General features: G+C 42.5%; 1 protein-coding gene across 3 annotated transcripts in view; it reads left to right on the top strand.

Annotated features, from left to right (window-relative positions):
* Window positions 1-14,979, top strand: part of Atosa (atos homolog A) — a 75,851-nt gene extending 60,872 nt beyond the window's left edge. For 2 of the 3 annotated variants that reach the window (XM_059268243.1, XM_059268242.1), the window contains exons 7-12: window positions 1,388-1,467; window positions 2,409-2,517; window positions 3,375-3,533; window positions 7,703-7,771; window positions 9,774-9,970; window positions 14,408-14,979. In XM_059268243.1, coding sequence (XP_059124226.1) covers window positions 1,388-1,467; window positions 2,409-2,517; window positions 3,375-3,533; window positions 7,703-7,771; window positions 9,774-9,970; window positions 14,408-14,561 — 768 coding nt within the window. In that variant the 3' untranslated portion in view covers window positions 14,562-14,979. Of the gene's footprint in view, window positions 1-1,387; window positions 1,468-2,408; window positions 2,518-3,374; window positions 3,534-7,702; window positions 7,867-9,773; window positions 9,971-14,407 lie in introns of those variants that run through there. The other variant, XR_009380284.1, reaches the window with a different exon arrangement.
* Window positions 14,980-18,603: the final 3,624 nt, after the last annotated feature.

The raw sequence follows: 18,603 nt of genomic DNA on the forward strand, positions 1-18,603 counted from the left end.
GGCCAGCCTGGACTACCAAGTGAGTTCCAGGAAAGGCGCAAAAGCTACACAGAGAAACCCTGTCTCGAAAAACCAAAAAAAAAAAAAAAAAAAAAAAGAAATACAATCTAGTATATGATAGTGATTGAAACTTCAGAGCACTGTTTTTTAAAGCCATTCTCTGTAAAGTATTACATTTCTTGGAAATGTTACAGTGGGTAGGATTTCAGCACTCTTTTTCCCCCTTTTAATTTAAGCTCTATGTGTTACAGGCACACATCCCCCCAAAGCAGATAAGTTAATAACAGTCCTGGGGTAGAGAGATGGCTCAGTCACAAGCCTGAGGACCTGGGTTCAGATCCTCAGTGCCCACACAAAAGCCAAGCACTACAGCAAGTGTCTGTAGTCCCAGTGATGGGGCCGGGGCAGAGATGGAGGAGCCCTGGCACTTGCTTACCAGCCAGGCTAGTAGAATCAGTGGGCCCCAGGTTCAATGAGAGACCCTGACTCAAACAGTGAGGTAAAGAGTGACTGAAGAAGATGCCTGACATTGACCTCTGACCTCCACACATATGTGCACACCTGCAAACACATCCTTGCACTTGTACATGAACACAAACACCATATACACACAGAGTAAGAGTCTTTGTACAGAGATACCATGTAAGCTTTAGTTTTGGGGAAAGCCTAGTTCTACTTAAAACCTAGTCAAAGTGCTTTTATGAGTACCTAGGGTTTTTTTCCATATTAGTTAATAAAATGCGAATGAAAGAAAAATAGTGATAAGCATCATTATTCAAAGTAAACTGTTTTTAGAGAAATGCTATTACTTTAAGGATATGCTTTGGGCCAGTGAGATGGCTCAGCAGGTAAAGGTGCTTGCTGCCAAACCAGATGACCTAAATTCAATCCCTTGGGCCCACATTGATGGAGGAAGAGAACTAACTCATATATTTGTCCTCTGACCTCTACATGTTTGCTCCAGCATGCATGTACCCAGACACATATAAAAAATAAATGTCATTTAAAACAATATGCTTAACTTGGATTTTCTGAGTGTTTTCATAATTTTTAAAAGGTAGTTCTTTAAAAAATACAAATAATAGCTGGGTGGTGGCGGCGCATGCCTTTAATCCTAGCACTTGAGAGGCCGAGGCAGGTGGATCCCTGTGAGTCCAAGGCCAGCCTGGTCTACAGAGTAAGTTCCAGGACAGCCAGGGCTACATAGAGAAACCCTTTCTTTCTTTCTTCCTTTTTTTTTTTTTTTTTCTGTTTTGAGACAGGGTTTCTCTGTGTAGCTTTGCGCCTTTCCTGGAACTCACTCTGTAGCCTAGGCTGGCCAAGAAACCGTTTCTTGAAAACAAACAAACAAACAAACAGAAAATACAAATAATTGTTTTGTTTTTAGGTTCCTCAAAGAAAAACGCAGTCAGGTTGCTTTGATCTAGACACTTCACTGCTGCATCTGAGAAGCTTGTCCTCCAGAAGGTAATTACTCAAAGTGCATGTGTGTGAAGTAGAGTGGTGCAGCAGACATGCTGACTCTGAGTCAAAAGTGTAGTAAAATAAAATATTATCTTGGCTGGAGAGATAGTGCAGTGGTTAAGAGCACTGGACGCTCTTGTAGAGACCCTGGTTCGATTCCCAGCAACCACATGGTGGCTTGCAACCATCTGTAACTTACAGATGGAATCTGACCTTCCTCTGGCCTCCATGGACACCAGGCACACGTGGTACACAGATATACATGCAGACAAAACACCCTTGTGCATACATTTTATAGAAATTAAAATTTTTAATTAAAGAGCAACAAGGTCTTATTTTCATCATGATGTTGTAAAGAGTGAGACAGTGAGCCTCACTGTGTGCTTGTCACCCTAATCAGAAACACATTGGCTTGAGGTTTGAAGTGGATTCATTCATTTCTGCTCCTTAACCTGTCTTCTAGCCCACATTCCCTCCCTCCCTCCCTCCTTCCTTCTTTGTCAGTCCTGGGATCTAGCCTAGGGCTTCATATGGAGTAGTTAAGTATTCTGCCCCTGGGGCTACATCTCCAGCCCCGTAATTACAGTCACATAATTTAATTTAGTCTTTGTTTTCAGCTGAAAGTGAGCTGGTTGTAAAATTCGGAATATCATCCATTTCCAGTAGCTTCCACTATGTGATATATTATAAATTATACTTTGAAACCTTTCAGTAAATTATGTGTATATATATGTATATATTCTTTACCAAATATTAGCAATATAATATTTAATCTGAAATTTCAACTACAAATTTTGTATTTTAAAATTTGATAACATTAATTTTATTATATTAGTTTGAATGAACTTCCTCTAATTCTAATCAGCTTCTAATTCACTTTACAGATATAAATAAGAAAATATTGCAGTTAATGCGTTCTTTTTTTCTTTGCTTTTTTAAAATAGCTCTCGACCATGTCTGAATATTGAAGAGGACCCAGATGTTCATGAAAAACCTTTTTTGAGTTCGAGTGCTCCACCGATCACAAGTCTGAGTCTCCTAGGAAATTTTGAGGTAATGTTGTTTTGAAACTATTTTAAGAGTCCAAGTGCCTCCAACTAGGACTACAGTATCATTATGTTTTTAATAATATTCTTTCTGAGAAGAAAATTAGACTCTTAATTTTTTCAGTTAAACTAAACAAAACACCATAGATTCTACAACAGCATTTTTTTTTAAGCAATCATTTTCCAACATGACAAATGCTTGATTTAGCTTTCTAACACAACATCTGTATGTGGCCTGTTTAAGTCCTTCTAGCACCTTGTAGTGGGCTCTCTCATGGGCAAGTACCTTCTCTGGTAAATCCTATTATATAACATAGCCCAGGCTAGCCTTGAACTCATAGAAGTCCTGTTGCCTCAGATACCCAAGTGCTGAGATTTCAGGTGTAAGTCACTATAACATCCTTTTTCATTTTGAGACATGATCTCTCTGTGTCACCCAGAGTAGCCTTGAACTTACTCTCTAGCACAGTCTGGCTCCCAAGTGGCTACTCACAATATTCTTGCTTCGGCCTTCCAAATGTTGGGATTGCAGATGCATGCTACCATGGGAACTAGAAAGCATAGTCAAGTATTTCCTTAAATAGAAAATTAAATGAAAGCTGGACAGTGGTTGTACATGCCTTTAATCTCAGCACTTGGGAGGCAGAGGCAGGAGGATCTCTGAGTTCAGGCCAGCCTGGTCTACAGAGCAAGTTCCAGGACAGCCAGAGCTACACAGAGAGACCCTGTCTTGTGTTGGAAGAGAGAGAGGGGGGGGGGGGGGGAGGGGGAGAGAAAGAGGGAGGGAGGGGGAAAGAAAGAAAATGAAATGAATTACTAATTGTTCTATCTTTTAAAAACACACCTTGTTATCTTGTCTTCCAGGAATCTGTTCTCAATTACCGTTTAGACCCCCTCGGCATAGTTGATGGCTTTACCGCCGAGGTAGGAGCCAGTGGCACTTTCTGCCCCACGCACTTAACTCTGCCCGTGGAAGTGTCTTTCTACAGTGTTTCGGATGATAATGCTCCCTCGCCTTATATGGCAAGTACTTTTTTCATTGTCTTTTTCTGCAAGAATCGGCCAACCTAGTAATTCACACCTCTGCTTCAGTCCTGTCCTTGAAAACATGAAGCAATTCCTAAGAGAAAGTTAGAAACCGATAAAGATCATCAGTAAGCCAAACTCCTGCTCCGTGACCTTTTTCTCAGTTGGCTTAAATAACAGGTGACCTGTTTTGCATTTGAAAATGGTGCTGAAAATTTACTCATTTCTGCACGACTTACTGATGACTGACTGACACAGCCAATCCAACCTGCTAAGTTCACACAAATCCCCCAGTGCTTAATGTACACTCTAATTCCAGGTGGCTGCTGCCTTCTCACATATTTCTTACCTCAGTCACACTTAGTAAGATCTGGGGACCTGTGGCTGCCTGAGGCCTCTTCACCCCACCTTCTCCTGTTTGGTTTGTCTTTGGCACATTCTTTTTTGAACCTGGGGTTCTAGGGAGTATGGGCTATTTCTCATTACAGCAGTGTCTTAGTGGAAAGAAAGAGAGCTTCTGGGAGTTAGAGCACAGCCTTGAGCCTGAGGTCCAGTAAATTTACCTTTCCCGTTTTCTGTTGCAGTAGATTCTGGGTAAAATAAGCATTACCCTGCAGAAGTGCTTCTGAATACTGGAGTGTATATAAACACTTCTTCAAAATACCAAGGAGAAGTTTGTAGTGACGGTGTGAAGTGCAGGGTCACATAAGTCTCACTGTGAGAAGCAGAAATTCACACAGACCTAGAACTTTGCAGCCTGACTTCACACCTGCCCAGTGGCTCCCTCTCTCCTGCCTCAGGGCTTTGAAGAACACTAGTGACAATGTCTTTTGTTAAGAATAAAAGCTATGAAAAAGGATTTCCCCATACCTGAGAGGCGGAGATGCTATACTTTTTAGGGCCCTAAATCTGGCCACCTCGTTGTTGACCCAGTTTGTCAAGGAGGCTAGTTTAGACTTACTCCATTTTTAGGGTGAAATTTTGGTCAAGGTCCTGGCTAGTGTTTTAGACTTTGATAGAAAATAACAGAGTTCTGAAATATGTACAAACAGAAGACTCTGAATAGTTACTGGAAAAGCGATAAGTCAACCTACTGAATTAAGTTAGTTCATCCTTTAAAGATGCCTGCCTTCATATCTCAGTAGGTTTGAGGCCAGCATGGGCTATGTAGTGAGTTCTAGAAAAGCCTTGGCTACAGAGGGGAACCCTGTCTCAAAAATCTAAAACAACTAAAAATCAATGCCTGCCTGCCTTTTCTGTAATACGGTCTTCGTTCAACTATCTATCATATTTTCCCTTAGTCTGTTTACTTAGTAGGTATGGGTTCCTTTTACTAGCAGCTCACTCCAAACATTCCACTACAGATCTTTCCTAAATTTTGTTCTATTTTGATAGCTTAGTCTTCTTTCAAAGGACTAATCATGTTTTGTTAGATAGGACTGATCATGTTTTGTTAGATAGGACTGATCATGTTTTGTTAGATGATACGTATCCCAGACCACCAGAAATAATGCACCCTTATGTTACTCTAATAATTGTGTGACCTTTCCTCACAGATTAAATGGTCCCCAGAGGTAAAATGTTAGGACAGAACAGTCTTTGTGGTGAGATTTTGCATCAAACAATTCTTTAAAAATTAATTCTTCCTGTTGGAGTCAGCAGTAAGAATGTTCTCCCAAGAACTGCACCACAACACTCAGCTGCCTGGAAACAGTGTCAGAGAAACCAGTCTGACCTCAAAGTCTGTGTAGCTGAGGCTGACTTTGAACTCCTGGTCTTCCTGTCTCCACATCCCAAGTAATGGGATTACTGGTGTGTCGTCACACCCTACAATTCAATAATTTGAAGATTTTTTTTATGTGTGTGAGGAGTCTGTCAAATTTAGTTCATCTTAACCTTACTATTACAAAACTGCCAGAGGAGATGTTTCTTATTATTAAATAGGGTAATTTCCTAAGTGTAAATACTAACAGTCTGGCCTGTGAAACAAATCAAGTCATTCCTAACTGTCCAGTGCTTCTGCTGGTTTTCTATCCTTTGAGATTGTTGTTTGGAGGCTAGAGCAAAGGCTCAGCAGTTAAGAATACTGGCTGCTCTTCCAGAGGACCCAAGTTTGATTCCCAGCACCCACCTTAGGCAGCTCACAACTGTCTCTGATGCTAGTTCCAGGGGACCCAACGCCCTCTTTTGGCCTCCAAGGGTATTGTACTCATATGCACATACCCACACAAATACCCTCAATTGAAAAGAAAAAAATGTATTGGAGTGCTGCGCTAAACTTAAAAGACCTTTTAAATGTTTTCAGTCACTATCAGCTTAATCGCATTATTGTTATGTTCTAAAAACTATCAGAACTGTATATTGAGAGAAAGAAATACAGTCACAGTTGTAGTTCCGGCCATCCTGGCTTTCTCCTTCTTGTGTGAGAAGGAGGTTATGAGAAAGGGCAGTAACTCCTGGCTCTACCAGTATGACTATAAAAGTAGCTATCATTTTGATATGCTTTACTTTTCCTTTCTGGAACTAGAAAGAAGAGTGTGTTTTTCATGTAACTGTCCACACTGCTTGTTCTTGAAAAGTGGTGAGCACACGCCTCAGTGAGTATGCTGAGCACACTGTGAGGAAATACTGTTGCATTGCAGGGGCCTAAGTCTAATGTCCATGCTCTCCAGGTGAAGTTAGGATCATGTGTCAGAGTATGACTCTCTTTTCACCGTGGTCCACTCCTTTTTACTCCCAACCCGGGTCTAGTTTCCAAACCCAACAAAGATGTCACCTAGTGCCACAGTCCTGTGTTATGTTACTGTCTCCACCTATGGCCATGAGGTCACCCTGATTACTGAGAAGCTTTTGCATGTTCAATCTGAGCTTTGAATTTACTTCCTTTACATTTCTTCTTTCTTCCCCGTTGTTTGGACTTTGCAGACAAAATGCCTATGCTTAAGGTTTTCTTAAACTTGGTTTACAATGATATCATCAGGAAAGTCCTGTTGAAAGGCAGATTTGGTTTGGTAGATCTGGAGAGTGGTTAGGCAGACTGCTTTTCTAGCAAGATCATGTGTCTGTTGCTGCTGCTGCTGCTGCTGGTAAAATGACTTTGATTCAACTTTCACCTCTCCTTGGATCTCAGCTCTCAAGCCACTGTGCTCCGATTTAGAGCTGATTCCTTAACAAGGAAACAGCTAAAGGGCAGTAGCCTGGGCATCCCAACACTTGAGGGGCTGAGGCAGGGGATTTTCATCAGTTCCAGCCCAGTCTTGTGTAAGGCTTTGTGTAAACCAAAAAGCAAACTAAAAGAGACAGAAATAAGCTGGACATGGTGACACACATGGTGTAATCCCAACACGTGGGAAGCAGAAGCAGGAGGATCTGGAGTTCAAGGCCAGTCTTGGCAACATAGCCTGTTTGAAACCAGCCTGGACTACAAGAGACCCTGTGTCAAAAAAATGGGAAAAAAACAAACATTTCAAGCACCTCAAGAAGATACAGGTTAAGACACAGTGTGACCTAGCTACTTCTGAAGTACCATTTCCTTTTGGAAAGGGACTTGTGTGGCTTTGGTGCAGAGCAAGCAGCCTTGTGTTGCTGGTAGACCTTCATTTGCTTTGAACATCTCTTCTGCTGGAAATTCATCAGACTGGAACCTGGACCCTAGTCCCACCTACCTGTTGTCTTAGTTCTTTTCTTCTGTCTGTCATTAGAAAATTTGATGTTTAAGTTGTTGACTCCCTGACTGAAGAATTCCTTGTATTTGGGGCCCAAAATGATACTTTGTATACTCCAATATACTTTTCCATACTCCAAGACCAGCCATTTCTTTGCTTCTCCATTCCCACTCTTCTCTTGGATGACGGGAACTAATCCTATAGCCTCACTTTATTTCCTTATGGCTAGGAAACCTGACCCTTAGTCTGTCTAGGTGGCAGTTCCCAGCAGTGCGGCCTTAGGTCATGCTGTATGCTGATAGTTGCAACATGTCCAGAAGAGCAGCAGTGAATGGTTTCTTTAGAAGGGGGAGCCTCACTGTTTCGTACTTACAGACTGTATCTCAGTGCAATTTGAATATTTTCCCATAGAAATGTTCCTGAAAGTGTAATAACGTGTTGTGTTGTTACTTTTTGTCTTTTATATACATATGCACTCAATTTGTCTTCTTTTGTTTCAAGGGTGTGATTACTTTAGAGTCCCTTGGTAAAAGGGGTTATCGAGTACCTCCTTCAGGAACGATACAAGTGGTATGTGTTTTATAGCCTACAATTGCAATAATCATTCTCTCACACACATATAGAACTTAGCCCTTTCTCCTGCTACTGCTGCTGCAACAACCTTGGTAAGTAACAGTGGGCTGCAGCTCTGTTTGGAGTTGCCATGCTCTGCCCCAGGAGTGACCATTTTGGGGACCTCCATTAAAGGAAAAGATTAATAATCTAATAGAGGTGAATGCTTTAGGCAAATGATACATACCATTTACATGACTTAAACTGACCTGTTTTCAATATAATTAGATCCTGACCAGTGTCTTCTATTTAAATATTAAACCATATTGAGATTGACCTATATAAAAGGAGACCCCAAAATATTAGAATTGCTTTGGTAGGAAAATATGGGAAATGAGGTGTTATTACTAGTGTGATGGTTTCTAAAACTGACCCAATACAATCTGTAATTTCAGAGCAGAGAAGGTGGTACTCCTTCATCTGTATATTCATCTAATTTGGGCTCAGAATACCCCTTATAACCAGGACAGACCTGATCTACGTTATCTTTCTATCTGATCTAGATAACACCGAAAGTCCTCAATCTGCTTCAGATTTTGCAGACTGGAAGAATCTGGCTGAGGCTGGCTGCTTGCACTCAGCCTCTGGTCTAGCCCAACAGGCTCCCTGAGCCTGTGACCTCAGGGAGTCAGCGCTTTTGTCAGCCTGGTCACACCTTATCACGTCTGTCTCAGTGCTATGCTGAGCCTGTGCATTTATCTGGCATCTCACAGGGGTGAGACAGTAGTGAGCAATCTGCATGTGTACCACCGAAGAACGGCTGCATATTAAAATGTGATTTCTCTATCCCAGACTGTTTTTTAAAGTTCAAGAGTGATAGATAGGCTTCTGTTCTCTAGCCCCTGACTGTGGAACCCATGAGGGCATGTGAATCACTGGAGAGCTAGTTGTGAGCTGCCCTAGTAATAAGACATTAACCCAGAAAGAGAAGTCCACCTCTGAGTGGTCCATTTTAAGCATGATTGATTTTATTTCTTACGTGGTTTGAAATTCTGGGTCTGCTTGTGCTTGTTGAATGTATCAGCCTTGATCTTAGCACTGCTAGGTTGTAAACTTGGATCATAATGTTGATATATTTCTCATTTTGATTCAGTGAGTGATGGCCAGCCCTGGGATGAGCTTCTGAAAGCATGGCACCAAGTTACCGATTGATGTGTTGGTAATTTGGTTAAAGTCAGTTCAGCAGCCTGGGTTTTTATTTAAAAATGTGTATTAAGAAATAAATTATTCATAGCCAAGAACAATTGAATGACTTCAGCCTTCTCATGTTTTGGTCTCTAATGATACTGATGATTTGTGAAGTCTGATCATTTGTGGATGATTCCGAGTATGAAAATATAATGTTGTTATAGACTTTGGAGCTAATGAGAATGAGCTTTATATCCTGACCTGGAAATATTTTCAATAGAAAAGTCTCCCTTTGAACATTTATAGCAATATAATTTTACAATAAGTAGTTTAAAACAGCTACTTTAAAATTAGTTTTGCTGAGCTTGTATTTTTATTTTAAAAACTGCAATCCATTAAAACATAAGAAAAATTATAATCTACCTTGAGAACTTGCAGTTGATATCACCAGCTAATATTTGAAATGACGGAGCCTAGAATATGCTCACAAAATACACCATGAGAACTGTATTCTGCTTAAATTAGCACAACAGTTTCTGAAAATCTGAACAGTGAGAAAAATGTATCTGGTTTGCTATTAAATATGAAAATTGTGGCTAAAGATTTTGAATTACAGGATTTTATCTTGTTGTGACATAAGAAATGAAGTTGAATCTTTGAAAGAATTTTAAGTATTACTTTGTGAACTTTTGAAATGTTAATGTTAGCCTCTGAAATGGAACTTATCTAGTGGAATTAAATTACTAAACTGTCTGTTTAATTACTGGCATGGTGTTGTGAGTCATATAAACAGTCATCATTGTGAAGAATAACCCCTCTGTTGTTTCTTCAGACCTTATTCAATCCCAATAAGACTGTGGTGAAGATGTTTGTTGTGATGTATGACCTACGAGGTATGCCCGCCAATCACCAGACATTCCTGCGACAGAGAACATTTTCTGTTCCTGTTAAACAAGAAATGAAGAGAAGTATTAATAAAGAGAGCGTCCAGCACACAGCACAGTTATTACGCTACCTCATACATCTGAGGTAATGTTTCAAATTAATAGGAAAATGGCCTTACTTCAGAACAATTTAACATCGTTACACTTGTTTCGTAAGGGAACTTTTTGACCAACTGGACCAGTACCGTGTACTCTGCTCTTGGGGCCTCTTGACAACATGCCCGGATGGAGAACGTGTGGCATTCATTTCTCCCACCCTTGCTGTCTACTGGAGTCAGGGGCTCGCACTTGTAGCTGTTAACTGGGAAATACTAAAAGTCAGAGTGAAGCCTGATCATTGAGGCAGTAAGTTTTTAACCAGTGATGTTGATAGAAACTTAACCTGAGCCATCAGCCTGGATTGCAGTTAGCAGCAGGCATGTAGTAAACCGCCAAAGCTGCCTATGGAGTGAGCCTCTTACCTGTAATCCCTAATCTGGGTGGTCGAGGCTCCAAGATACTTTACATCTTCTAAATCAGCAATTTGTTTTACACTCGGCACAGTCGATTCGAAGTAGTCCCATTTCAGGTGGCTGTTAGCCACGTGTAGCTAGTGGCCATATTGGACAGAGGAGTTCTGAAAATGGACTCTCCATCACTCCTTGACCATTTCCTGCAAGGCATGCTTCTAGACATCTAGGAGGTAATAGTGCTACATGGAGGGCACATTTCCAGGATGCCTTAGCCTCCGAGCTACTGAGCTCTAGGTTGTGTAGGGGTTTTGGGTTTTGTTGTCCTTCTGGTTCATTTTGCCAACATCCCTAAGTTGCATTTTAAGCCCCCCCCCCCCCCGCCCCAATCCCTATGTAGCCCTCAGGAACACTGAGCAAAACAAAAGCAGAAGTCAGCAGCCTTGTTCCTGTAACTGTAGAACATTCTCAGCCATATCAGTGATTGGCTCTCAGGTCCCAGCTGTCCTTCCATGTGTAAGCCCCATGCTGCAGTTAGACATGCAGTTTCCACACCTGAAGCAGGGACTGACTGTTCCTCTTAGAACGCTGCTTGGTGGGCCTCTCCCCATCTTGTTCTGTCCCCAGAAGACAGTGTGTTACACTCACCATGGCACTGCCTGACAAGAGCATCATACTACATCATGTGCCATAAGCTAGGAGTATGAAAAACTGCCTGTGAAACACAAACTTGGAGAACTTTGTCAGAAGAAATGTGGGCTGGTGAGATATGCCTCATGTGGTACAAGAACCAACTCGCACAAGTTGTCCTCTGAAAACTACTTGCATGGTGGCAAGTATCCCCTCCCCTCCTCTCACACACAGATTTTTTTTTTAATGTTAAACCAAGCACTTGGAGAGGCAGAGGCAGGATGACTGACTGCTGTGAGTTCAAGGTCATCCAAGACTATGTAGTGAATTCCATGTAAGCCTAGATTACAGGGTGATACCCTAGTGTAAGAAACTTAAAAAACAAATAGATAAAATGAGATGTGTAATAAAATGGCAACAAGCCGGGCGGTGGTGGCGCACGCCTTTAATCCCAGCACTTGGGAGGCAGAGCCAGGTGGATCTCTGTGAGTTCGAGGCCAGCCTGGGCTACCAAGTGAGTTCCAGGAGAGGCGCAAAGCTACACAGAGAAACCCTGTCTCGAAAAACCAAAAAAAAATAAATAAATAAAAATAAATAAATAAAATAAAATGGCAACAAATAAGTAAAGGAGACGTGTAATGAAATCGCATAGTATAGCAATACTTCCCAGTGGTGGGCAGTGCTGCTCACTGAGAGAGTATCTGTCTCCCTAGTACGAGAGTAGGAGGAAGGCCCTGGATTTTTTTTTTCAGTGCTACCAAAATAAATAATAATAAAAAGCAATGACAGCCAAGCCCGGTGATGGAGGCAGTGATTTTAGCAGTTTCGGTGGGGCTGAGGAGGGAGGATCCCAAGTTCAGCTCTGCCTGGGCTACAGTGCACAATCAAGACCAGCCTTTGCAGCATAGTGAGACCTTGCCAGAGTCAAAAGAAAAAAGAGGGCTGAAAATACAGCTTTTTGAGAGTACTTCCTAGTGTGTATGAGATTCTGGGTTCAGTCCCGAGTACCGCAAAGTCAGTCTGTCCGTCAGCCTCCCAGCCCGATGGGAAGGAGGCAGTCCTCGGATTCAGCACCCATTTCAGTGTCGTCCTGACGCCTTCTGTTTGGTTGTTTGGTAGTATTTGTTTGGTGGCATCGGGGGTCACACCTAGAGCCTGGTGAGTGCTGCTGAGTTGCACTGCCAGCCTCCTGAAGTTGAACAGCCGTAGCATGTGTAGCCAACATTCACCCCAAATCAGCGACCTCGCCTTTCAGTCTTCACATAACACGACTAAATACTTATAAGCTATACAAAGCCTAATTGGAAAAATGTCATCTTCCCCAAAGCCTTCCAAGGTGAAAACTTAAGGGAGGAGAAGTGAGCCAGCCAGTGAGATTGGCCCTGGCACATGCTGCCACACCAGGCCTTTCCATTAGTTTTGGAGTAAAGTTCATAAACACAGACCATTTCTGCTTTGCCAAGGACAGTAGGAGAAACCAGCACTGGGTGGCATCTGCTGGGGAAGGGTAGTGGAAGGTAGAAACAGCTCCGAGCCAACTTTTGATAGCCCCTTTTCATTTCACCACTAACTTTCATCATTACTTCTAGTGGTGTTTAGGTTTGATGGTTTCATTTAACCAATTGCGAAGAATAGCAATAGTCCCAAAACGTAAAGCTTGCCCAGCATGATGCTTAACATCTGTAATATTTGCTGCACTAAGGAGGCTAAGGCAGAAAGATTACTCAAAGTTAGAGGCCAGCATTCATTATATATGGACGGGGGGGGGGGGGGGGGGGGCGGCGCGCGGTGACTTGGTGGGTGAAGCACCTGTTGCACAGATCTGAGGTTCAGAACACACATCTGGAATCCTTGCTCTTGGGAGGCAAAGATGGAATCCCTGGAGTGAGCTGGCTGGCTAGAGGTTCTGGCTAGTATTTACGACAACTTAAGTTAGAGTCATTTTGGAAGACTAAGAAAATGTGTCCACCAGCTTAGACTGTGTATGAGATGTCTTTCTGTATGCTATGAATAGGTGTTGCTCCCGGTAGTTAATAAATAAAGCTTCCTTGGCCTACGGCAAGGCAGGATAGTTCCAGGTGGGAAATCCAAGCAGAGGTACAGGAAAAGAAGGGCAGAGCCTTGCATACGCCATCCAGCCGCCCAAGGAGCAAGAGGCCAGCAGACCAGTAATGCCACAGCCATGTGGCAATGCATAGATTCATAGAGATGGGTTAATTTAAGTTGTAAGAGCTAGTTGGTAATAAGCCTGACCATCGGCCAAATATTTATAGTTAATATAAGCCTCTGAGTGCTTATTTATAAGCGGCTGTGGGACCAGGCAGAATGCAGAAAAGCCTCTGGCTACACATGTGCGCAAGCCTGTGATGCATTTCCTGAGAGAGAGTTGATGAGGAAGGGCCTAGCTCACTGTGGGAAGCGCCACCCCTGGGCTGGTGGTCCTGGGTGCTACAAAAAAGCAGGAGGAGCAAGCCATTTATCACTCTTCCATGGCCTCTGCTTCAGTTTCTGCCTCTAGGTTCCAGCCTTGAGTCCCTATCCTGGCTTCCCTGGATGATGGACTACAAATTGTAAGATGAAGTAAATCTTTTCTTCCCCAAGTTGTTTGTGTCATGGAGTTTTATCACAGCATTGGAAACCCTAACTAAGCTACTAGACTCGCCATTCAGTGAGCTCTGAGTTCAGCAAGAGTCCCTGCCTCATAAATGAAGTGGAGAGTAAAGAAAATACCTGATACTTTGATACTGTCACACACACACACACACACACACACACACACACACACACACACACACAGGAATGCTCACATACACAAATACACATTGAAGAAAAACTTGATTCTTGTCTGTTTTATTTTGTTTTGCTTTGAGACAAATTATTATAATCCAGACTGGTTTGTAACTCAATATGTAGTCCATGATGGGCTCAAACATGACAGTCCTCCTGTCTCAGCCTACTGAATAGTAGGATTGCAGATGTAAGCAATCATATCCAGAAAAAAACTTTTAGTATTCTTCAGGTATGAAAGCCATTTTAATCTACCCTGAGTCATAGGCAGCTAATTTATATGAACTGTGTCTGTCTGTGTGTCTAGGATCTGCCTGACCACAAAGCCCAAGGCGTAATCCTGTAATCGGCTGGTGTCATGGAAACTTGATACCTTAGATGAGGAAGGTGCATGTGCAGCAGAGTCAGAGGGGAGCAGGGAAGTCGAAACCCAGACTCAAAAGAAAGAAGCCTTGCTCCCATTACAGAACAGGAGTGCGGTTTAGGGTGTGATGAACCAGGAGTGTGTTTTTGACAATTCAGACCCTAAATAAGGAAGGAGTTAATCTAGTAGTACAGCAACACTGATTCTTCCTGCTTCACATTTTAATGATTAGGTTTACTTGTTTTAAAGACTCATTCTCTAACGTTAATATTCTTTCTTTGTATTTACTTAGGTTCCAGAGTTCTAAATCTGGAAAGATCTACCTCCATAGAGATGTACGGCTCCTCTTCTCTAGAAAGTCCATGGAGGTTGATAGCGGTGCTGCGTATGAACTCAAATCTTACACTGAATCGCCAACAAACCCTCAGTTTTCACCAAGATGTTGATGGCGGTGAGGGGCAACTTAAAGTATTCGCTCAGTACCCAGGCTTGAACGTGAGCATCCCCAGAATGGAGGCCATCAAATCAGAGTCGGCGGGGGAGTGGCACTCCTCTGTTGTCCTGGACCAGACTTTGTTAAAGGAGCCCTGAAGTGAGGCCTGTGACTCCGTGTGGACTGGAAGCAGCCGTGTCTTCACCCTTTCCATACCGTTGGAACCACGTCATTGGACAGTTGCAATAGCAAAATCCCCGGTTAGATTAGTGTTTACACATTTTATTTCTGTTATTTAATATTTAATGTTTTCCTTAATACTCAAGTGATGTTTGTCTCTAGCGTTCTAATGTAGCACAATCCTCTGTAAAATCATACTATGTATTTTTGACATTAATGTTGAAATCCGAAATATATGCACAAGTCTTTAATTTTGTGTGGTGTGTTTTAAGTGCTATTCATTTAAGCTACTGAAAGTGAGAATGAAATGTTGGGCTTCTTGAAGATTAATGCACTATGCAAGCATGTCTGCTTTTTATATCTCTCCAGGTTAGTTTTTACAACACCCGTTCAGGGGCTGTCCCTGGAGTAACATGCTGTTCCTCGGTGCAGTCAGACAAAGCTGCTCTATTCCCCTGGCAAGCTCTCAGCCTCATGCCCATTCTCATCCCTTCTAAGGTCCTCCCTCCCCAAAATGTTCTATTTTTCCTGAATCAAAACTGTAGAGGTTTTACTTTAAATGGCTGTCCCATGCTAGATAATTTTCTCACACTTTTAAAAAGAATATGTACTTTGAAAACAAATTAATATTTATATTGTAAATATATGCAAAAAAACCTAAAACGTGTATTTGCCTCTTATTCTGAGATGAGACATTTGTTTAACTGTTGGATTAGCCATCAGACAGTTTTCATTTTACCTCTACAGCTGCCAAGGAGGGAGAGAGGCATTTGACAGCGGGAAAGGCTCCCAAGCAAGGGAGCGTGGCTGGATGCATGAGAAGCCTCCTCCTGCCGTGCTTGGATAGAACCTGTGTTCTGTCCTTGATATTTGTGCTAGGGTGATGGGCAGCACACCAGATAACAGGAATATTTGGAGTGCAGATCAAGATTGGGACACACTCCTGTAATCCCCACACTGGGGGTGCAGAGGCTGGAGAATTGCTTCAAGTTTAAAGCTAGCTGGTCTACATAGTGAGCCCCGGGAGGAGAGCCACAACTACATAGACCCTGTCTCAGAGAGAGAGACAGAGACAGAGACAGAGACAGTTCCTATTCTAACTACTCAGTATCTCACTTGGTTTCAGATAATTTTCAAGTCTCCTACTATATATCCTTTAAATTAAAAATCCATTCTCTCCTTCAATGAACTATAGATCAGTCATGGAGTGCTTGTCTGACATGCACCAAGCCCTGGGTTCAACCCACAGCACAGTGTGAACCAGGCAAGCATGGTACATGTTGTAATCCCAGCACAAGGGAGGCAGAAGCAGGAGGATCAGGAGTTCAAGGTTTATTCCTGATTCATACTGTTTGAGGCCAACCTGTGCTACATGTGTGTCTCAAAAACAAAGGGATGGAAGAAAAGAAAAATCTGATCTTCTGACCTTTTAAAGCTTTTACATGCTTACTAAATCCCAACTATTGTGTGCACATTCACATCAGACCACTGTGAGGCAGCTTCGATTAGCATCAGTTCTTGGACTGAACCTAATTCTAAGAATCTCTGTCAAAAGTATGTGGATGTTCCTAATCTCTATGGCTAATTTGTTAAGCATTCAGTTCCTTGTACTAGCCACATTAAATGCTCACTGGCATTTAGCACTATATGATTAGTAGCCACTGTGTTAGATAGCACAAATGTAGACAACCCACATCATCACAGAAAGTACTATGGAACAGCCCTATTCTGGATTGATGGCAGCTCAGGCTACAAGGACGGAAGTGAGTAAAACTAGAGAGTGGGATTCAAGGAAGACATCAAAATCAAGTTGTTAGGCTTGGGGGCAAGTGCCTTACCTACTAAACCATCCCACTAACTCCAAAATTCTCTTGTTAAGAGGTAGGTAAAGCCGGGTGGTGATGGCGCACGCCTTTCATCCCAGCACTCGGGAGGCAGAGCCAGGCGGATCTCTGTGAGTTCGAGGCCAGCCTGGGCTACCAAGTGAGTTCCAGGAAAGGCGCAAAGCTACACAGAGAAACCCTGTCTCGAAAAACCCCAAAAAAAAAAAAAAAAAAAGGTAGGTAAAGCCAAGTGTAGTGGTACAGGCCTGTAATCCCAACGTTTGGGAGACCAAGACAGAAGAGTTACGGATTAGAGCTCAACATAGATTACACAATGAGTCTGTCTCAAGACAAAAAACAAACAAACGAAGAGCTGGACAAAGGGCCTGGTAAAAAGGCAGGCATAATGGCTCATGTAATCCAGAATTCCAAAGCCTGAAGCAGGAGGACCATGAATTCAAGTCTAGCTGTAGCTCCATAGCAAGTTGGAGGCTAGCCTGAATTATATAGACCCTTTGTCAAAAATCATGTAAGATGAAGGTTGAACCCAAGAAATTTATGAGTTCAAGACCAACCTGAACCATAGAGTGAGACCACTCATCTCAAAAGGACGGGACAGAGCCAGGAATGGTAGCTCATAGCTGTGATAGGGCAATAGCACATACAGGGACCATAGAGAAGAAAAACGTATCAGGAAATCCAGTGCTGGGAGCCAGAGTAGCCCAAATTCCTAAACCCCAAGGTTTCCCAAACTAAGATTTCAACTATGTTTAGCTATAGCTACACATGCAAGTTCCTTGAGTTGTGTTTCATGAATTCCATAACTTGTAGGTAGCTACAGTCCAGGTGGAGAGAAACTGAGGATTTTTCTCGATCAGTTTTGGCCCAAACTGAAAAGTGAAAAGCACCCAACAGCAGAAACAAAACGGTATTTCCTTTAAACAATCGCCATTTCTTGGTTTTCTCTTTGTTTCTTGATAAAAAGGGGCAAACAGCTGACTTGAGATTCTGGTTACATCAGGCATCAACCAGAAGAGGGAGAATCATTTAATTTGAGGCCAGACTGAGCTTTGCAGCAAATCTAAGGCCAGCCTTTTGGGCTGCATAGTATTAAGTCCCCATCTTTAAAACAAACAAAAAGTGAAGGAGGAGGAGGAGGAGGAGGAGGAGGAGGAGGAGGAGGAGAGGGGGAGGAGGGGAGGGGGAGGAGGGGAGGGGGAGGAGGAAGAGGATTGGCCAATATCTAGAGGTCAAAAGAGTATTCTGAGGGGTGGAGTATTGGGGATCAATGTGCAGTTTTAAAGACTAAAGTACATGAGTAATGATGGTACAGAATCACGTTCTAACACGCCCTGGGAATTAAGATTTGTCAAAAGTTGCTTTTTTCAGCTCCAGCTTCCTACAGAATATAACACACTGGGAGTGAGAATGGCCTGCCCCAAACCCTGGTCCTTTCTAGCTCCCAGTTCTGGTATCTTGAACATAGGTCTAAATCTACATATGTGTATTTCCTGGCTTCTATTTCATCTTCCTATGTTGGAACACTGATATGGGTAAGACAAAGACAGATGAAGACTTTTTCTTTCTTTAGAGATGGGTCTCACGTAAGCCAAGCTGGCTCAGACTTACTGTGTAGCTCAGGATGGCCTCGAATTCCTGCTCCGACTGCCCCTACTTCCCATGTATTGAGATTACAGGTGTGTACCACCATATCTAACATCTGCTTTTCTCCTAATGTGGGTGAGCATTGCACTGGGACCAGAGCCAGGCTTTATGGCTGGTGATCCTGTTGACAGTATTACTTGGGGAAGGATGGCTTCTTAGACAGTTCCAGGACATTGCCTCTGAGGAATTTTTTTATTTGGTCACCCTGTCTCCCAGAAATTCAGATTTTTCTGACATGAATGCTACTATCTATCTTTTAGGACCAGATATATATATTTATAGTCTCTGTCTTCATCTCCCCCATATCTGTCCTCTGTCTCTGTCTCTCCGTGTGTGTGTGTGTGTGTGTGTGTGTGTGTGTGTGTGTGTGTGTGTGCTGAAACTTGC

The sequence above is a fragment of the Peromyscus eremicus genome, chromosome 7, assembly GCF_949786415.1.
Source record: "Peromyscus eremicus chromosome 7, PerEre_H2_v1, whole genome shotgun sequence".
Taxonomy (NCBI): Eukaryota; Metazoa; Chordata; class Mammalia; order Rodentia; family Cricetidae; genus Peromyscus; species Peromyscus eremicus.